The sequence below is a fragment of the Theobroma umbraticum genome, unplaced genomic scaffold (assembly GCF_002168275.2).
Source record: "Theobroma umbraticum cultivar Fairchild unplaced genomic scaffold, ASM216827v3 scaffold_67.0, whole genome shotgun sequence".
In the NCBI taxonomy this organism is placed as follows: domain Eukaryota; kingdom Viridiplantae; phylum Streptophyta; class Magnoliopsida; order Malvales; family Malvaceae; genus Theobroma; species Theobroma umbraticum.
In genome coordinates, this window is record NW_018397262.1 from 4967416 (window position 1) to 4973553 (window position 6138).

A 6138-nucleotide genomic window follows, 5' to 3' on the forward strand; every position below is an offset into this window, starting at 1 on the left:
CTAACTAAGCTTCCACCACCTCTATCAACATTCTCATTCCCTGAAACCCGCGAACTCGCATACCCCGCACTAAACCTATTTTCTTTGGCCTCAAATTTCTTAACTAAATCCCTAATTTGCTCAAGTTCACTAGCTAACTTCCTCTTCAAAACTCTAACCTCATTCTTGGACAAAACATTCAAGCTAATCTTCACGAGGTTATCATATTTAACATACCCAGATGTTGCAACCCCATTGGTAGCATTCTGTAAACCCTTCTGCACGCGATTATGGCTCGACGAATCGTCTGACACCACGACATCGAGGGTTTGGATTGGCAGCTGCTGGGACGAGTTGTTATCATCAGTTGTAGTGGTGGTGGTGGTGACTAGAGTTTGCTGAGAAGATTGTTGAGGGACAAAGGTAGGATTTTTGGCTTTTTTCTGGTTTTTTCTGGTATAAACTTTGTTGTGCTTTGATTCTTCACCTTCAATTTTCCCTGTAGCCATTCATATAAAAAAAAAAACCAAGAAGAAGGAAAAAAAACCCCTAAAAAATCAATTGTTTTTTTTAAAAAAGGGGGAAAATCCTAATTTGAGAAATACCTAGACACGGCTAAAGGCTTAAGGGTTTTACGCTGGCGCTGTACGGAAAGGTTAGGGTTTTTGAGACGGAAGTAGAAAATAGGACAAAAATAAATTTAGGGTTTTTGGGATAGGTATAGAAAATAGGAATTAGGGTTTTGGGTTTTAATTTCCTTTAATATTTTGAAGAGTAGGGGGTGGTGGAGCAATCCGTACGATTTCTTTCTCTCTTTTGTGTTTGTTTTTTCAGACTGGCGAAGAGAGTCGAGAGAGAGAGAGAGAGAGAGAGATGAGTTAGGACACGCGCTGGAGAGAGCGAGTGACGGAAAGGGAAAGGGAATGTGTTGGGTATTGCCACATCAGATGGGACCCTCCGCACAATTTGGCTAAATGCAATTTCTTTGCCTTTTAATTTGTTTACACCCCTTTTGAGAATTGGACTTGGAACAGTAAAAATTGGTAATAATTAAGACTTACATGACTTACTTGTCCATGCAAGCACCAAGGATATCATTGACAAATAGTACATAATACTAAGTATAGATAAAAATATTTAGACTGTTTTTTCACTATTAAAGGTCTTCTTACTCTTCTTTGCAACAGGATCTAGTCAAAACTTTACTTTTTTGATCTTATGTTGTGGTGTTACATTAACTTGTTATAACAAATCTTGATACAATATTTTTTCTATATTGATACTATGATCGATAATTAATTTTAAGAGTGTATAAATATAAATCGAACCAAATCAAAGTAAGTTTAATTTTCTCAATTTGGTTTGTTTAGTATATAGTTATTTCGGTTAAATGATTTGATCGATTTAATCTTCGAATTAGAATTTTTTCAATTGAAATAACCGAATTAGCCGAAATGAGTAATACTTATATAATGAGAGGTAATTTGGGGTTTTCATAATTTGGAGAATTAATGTATATGTTTTTCATATGCGAAGTTCAAAATCAAAATATGTAATATTAATTCTATTTTTGCTACTAACAATACCTTAATTAAAGGAAACAATTATATTAAGAGCGGATATTGTGTGTATACATTTACCTCATCAAGATAAGTGAGCTTTGAGTTCAAAAAATAAAACAAAACTAAACTCTTCATTTTTTATTATTCAATTAAACATACAAAACAAAAGCAAATCTCAACATAGGATCTACTAAAAACATACCATGTCCTCACATTTTTTTCCCATCATCTTCATAAGTTCGTTTTTTGATAACCGAATTGAAATTTGGTGGTTGATTTTTCAATTAATGCAACTACTTCGGTCCGGTTTTGGTTTGTTTAGAGGAGTGATTTAACTGAACTAACCGTTTGCACATCCCTAATCAATTCCACAATGTTTTCAATTCATAATATCTATTTTGATGACAAATGTAGAGTACATGACTTATATCATTGCTTACTTGTATGAATTGTGGTGATTAAACTTCATTTATTTATCTAAAAAATAAAGTTATAAATTTACAATTATGCACAAATGAGCAAACTCTAAAACACTTTTTGGATAACAAAGAGTGTAATATAATCAACCATAAAAGAAGCCTTAATAGAGAATTTATGCCCTCTTGACCTTGGAAAATTGCAATGTTTATGGCCTTTGTGACATTAAAATATGCAAATTAATTCAGAAGTAGACTTCACTTCAGCACTTGAAGCTTTGAAATTAATGCTGGGGAGTTGACAAAATCCCAAGGTTGGCCATGTGCATCCCCATAAAAACTTGCAAAACCTGGAGGAGATCCGGCATAAATGGTAGATTGCATTGATATCATTGACAAATAACCGAGCTGATTCTTCCTTCCAAACTGCTGGCAGAAATGGGTGTGAGACATCAAAACTGCAGATCCTCTTCTTCTGGTTGTTTCTCTATCAGATATTCAACCATTCTAACACTAGCTATCCTCTCCACTTCATTTTATCTCTTCATTTCGCCGGTTAGGCATGTGCCTGAACCATTCTCTTGGGCAGCGGGGCAAGCAAGATTCAGTGGTGACCTTAGAGATACCAAATTTCCATGGAACAGTCTCTGTTTTGGACAAAATTATGAGAAGCTTAAGCTTGCAGTATTCTCCAAGACATGGCCAATTGATGCAGCCCCTGGTGGCATGGAGCGTCATGCTGCGACATTATACAAGGCTCTAGCTGCTAGGGGACATGAAATTCATGTTTTCACCGTGCCTTCCGATAGAAAGCCTCACCTCGACATCCATGAAGGTAATCTTCATGTATATTTTGCAGCCAATGACCATGGTTCAGTCAATTGTTCTTTAGCGTTTGAGATATTTAACACAATAAACGCCAATGGAGCATTTGATTATGTGCATACTGAGAGCGTTTCCCTGCCTCATTGGCGTGCGAAAATGGTGCCTAATGTGGCTGTAACTTGGCATGGGATTTGGTATGAAATTATGCACTCAAAGTTATTTGAAGAGCTCCTTCTGAATTCACAAGAGGTCTCGCCAAGACCAGTTGGAGAGCTTCAGGAAGCAATGCCAAGACTAGTTGATGAGATCAGGTTCTTTCCAAGCTATACACAACACATATGTATAAGCAATAGTGCTGGTGAGGTACTAGTCAACATCTATCAGCTCCCTCAAAGAAATGTCCATGTGATACTAAACGGGGTTGATGAGACAAAATTTGTTCATGATCCAGAAGCCGGTATAAGGTTCAAGAAAACCCATGGTGTCCCTGAAAATGTAAGCCTGGTGATGGGAGTTGCCGGGCGTTTGGTTAGAGACAAAGGGCATCCACTTCTCTATAAAGCCTTCTCAACAATAACCAAAACATATGCTGGTGTATATCTGCTTGTAGCCGGATCAGGTCCATGGGGAAAAAGGTATTCAGAATTAGGCCCAAATGTGAAGGTTTTAGGCGCATTGAATCCTAAAGAGCTATCCGAATTCTACAATGCAATCGATGTATTTATCAACCCAACATTGAGGCCTCAAGGTCTGGATCTTACCTTGATTGAAGCAATGCATTGTGGGAAACCAGTTTTGACCCCCAATTATCCTAGTATAGTTGGGACAGTAGTTGTCAACAAAAGCTTTGGGTACACATTTTCACCTAATGTAGAGTCTTTTGTTGAAGCCTTGAAGTCAGTCATAAGAGATGGGCCTAAAGTGTTGCAGAGCAAAGGTATGGCTTGCAGGGAATATGCACTGTCAATGTTTACTGCTACTAAAATGGCATCTGCTTATGAAAGATTCTTTCTCTGCATGAAGAACACTAGATTCTGCCAGTACCCTCTTCCTACAGATTGTTAGAATTATTTTTTTCTTCCACCTTTTTTTATTATTCTCAAATTAATGTTGGTATATGAAGATTTAATATACTGTGGAATCTGTATTTATTGATATGATTATACTCCAATGTATCCTTTCCTCTCTGTATCCTCACAGAATCAATTCAGAAACAAAAAAATTTACTATCCACTGGAAAATTCAAATGGATCAGTTCGAGCTTGATTATTTTTTCTCCTATTTCTATTCTGTCAAACTACATTTTCTTGGTACAATACAATGGCTTTGTTTTTAATCTTGTTATTCACAGAAAGCTCTCTTTAACTAGCATCACAGCTGAGCTGATATCTGATGGGCTTCTCTTATAATATAAACTCTAAACTTTGATAGAGTTTCTTGTCAAGCTACTATTCTGTTTTGGTGTGATGAAGCAGCAGTTCCAGGTTGCAGACTGTCAGCAGAATGAAGCTTATGAAAATTACATCATTCTGTCCTTGGTTAGACTGTAGCATATGATTGGCTTAACATTCATCTTAATGAAAATTTAAACATAAGAAAAGAATTGTTGGATCTCACCATTCTTGGTGGGTCTCAAAGAAAATTAATCCTCCATTATATAGAAAAAAAAGTATTACAGTGGTGGTTTCTCAATAATAGGAAACTTTGACAATGAAGTTATTATAGAGATAGAAATCTTTTGTAGAGCTACAATTGTTGCTTTTAATATGTCATCAAGCTGCAAGTCTTCTTTCAATTCTTCATTTTGTTGTGTGTCAATATTGGTAAGAAGAGTATTCATTTATCCGCGTATCTAAAATTTTTAAAACTTACGTTCAATTTAAAATTAATTGACAATAAAATGTAGAGGTACTTGTTATATTTAAGTTCTTAAGATACCTCCAATGTAATTGATATACAATTTCTTTTATCATCACTTTAATATTTCCTCTCACAACTTATCACATGTCATGAATCACGGAAAGATCACAACTTGTTATTGAGTCTGCTACCATGGTAGTTAATTCTGATAGCAAGAAGAAATGGAGAAAGGATGTGGTGTGTAATCATTGTGGGAAGAAAAGACACACCAAAGATAACTGTTTTAGAATTATAGGGTTCCAGAAGATTTCAAGTTTACAAAAGGAAAAAACAGTAACAAGAAGAGAAAGGTAGCAATAAACAGCGTTACAGAAGGATATAAGACAGTTGCAGGGGATGAAACACACATTGAACAGGAAGATGACCTATGTCTCAGTTATCAGTACTACAGCAGTAGGTGAACAAGCTGATGGAATTTTTCAATGTGAATGAGATAAGCAACAGAGATGGTAAGAACATACCAGCAAACTTACAGCCACCTAAACAATCATTGATTAGTTCAGCCTTTGCAGGTACCGTTTTTAGGTCATTTATGTTTCAACACTTCCAATAGCATGCCATCTAAACACTGGAATGTGAATACTGACATGATCAAACAACATCTCTAAATAGTGGATTCAAGAGCAACTGACCATATATCTTGCTCTTTACATAGTTTTGTCAAAGGCAAACCAGTAAAAAATAGTTATGTTCATTTTCCAAATAATAGGAAAGTCCCAGTTTCACACATAAGAATAGTAAGACTGAGCCATATGTTAGTTTTAAATAATGTGTTAGATGTCCAAAATTTTAAATTCAATTTAATATCAATAGGTCAGATCACTAAAGATAAGAAAACATGTGTTCTTTTCACTGACAAATGTTGTATTGTTCAAGACACTCTTTCATGGAAGGTGATTGGGGTAGCTAAAGAAATTTCAAGACTTTATCTGATACAAGATAGTCAAGATGAACAAGATCTTCCAAAATTCTATTTTGAAAAAGTTATGAAGTTTCCAAAAATTTTCTCTATCAGCTTTTCTGGCACAGAACACAAATCTTTTGATTTATGGCACTTTAGGTTAAGGCAGGTCCCTATTGAGAGGATCAATGTAATAAATAAACTCTTTCTAGATATTAAATGTACTGAAGATTTGCTTTGTGAAATTTATCCTTTAGCTAAGCAAAGAAAACTGACTTTTCTAGTTCATGTTCAAGGTTCTAAAAAGCCTTTTGAGTTAATGCACATTGATCTCTGGGGGCCATATGAAACACCAACAATCTCTAGTCAAAGATATTTTCTTACTATAGTTGATGATTATAGTCGTTTCACTTGAATTTTCTTATTAAGAAGTAAATCAAATGTTCTTACAGTTGTTCTAGTTTTCGAAAAATTTGTTCAAAGATAGTTTAACCTTTCAGTTAAATGTTTGAATTCTGACAATGGACAAGAGTTT

At 35.2% G+C, this 6138-nt stretch overlaps 2 protein-coding genes across 2 annotated transcripts in view; one reads left to right on the top strand and one right to left on the bottom strand.

Moving 5' to 3' along the window:
- The window catches only part of LOC149527003 (uncharacterized), a 1046-nt gene extending 169 nt beyond the window's left edge, over positions 1 to 877 (bottom strand). The window contains exon 1 of the mRNA XM_089784136.1: positions 6 to 877. Within this exon, the coding sequence (XP_089640262.1) occupies positions 6 to 488 (483 nt within the window). The 5' untranslated portion in view covers positions 489 to 877. The remainder of the gene's footprint in view (positions 1 to 5) is intronic.
- A 1330-nt stretch (positions 878 to 2207) lies between these two features.
- On the top strand, positions 2208 to 3987 carry LOC110419905 (UDP-Glycosyltransferase superfamily protein). Its single transcript, XM_021433032.1, has one exon. The coding sequence runs from the start codon at positions 2396 to 2398 to the stop codon at positions 3845 to 3847; it is 1452 nt and encodes a 483-aa protein (XP_021288707.1). The 5' UTR covers positions 2208 to 2395; the 3' UTR covers positions 3848 to 3987.
- The last annotated feature ends 2151 nt before the right edge of the window (positions 3988 to 6138 follow it).

Bases quoted from the DNA above. Each gene is read 5' to 3' on its own strand.
- LOC110419905 (XM_021433032.1), top strand. From the start codon at position 2,396: ATGGGTGTGAGACATCAAAACTGCAGATCCTCTTCTTCTGGTTGTTTC.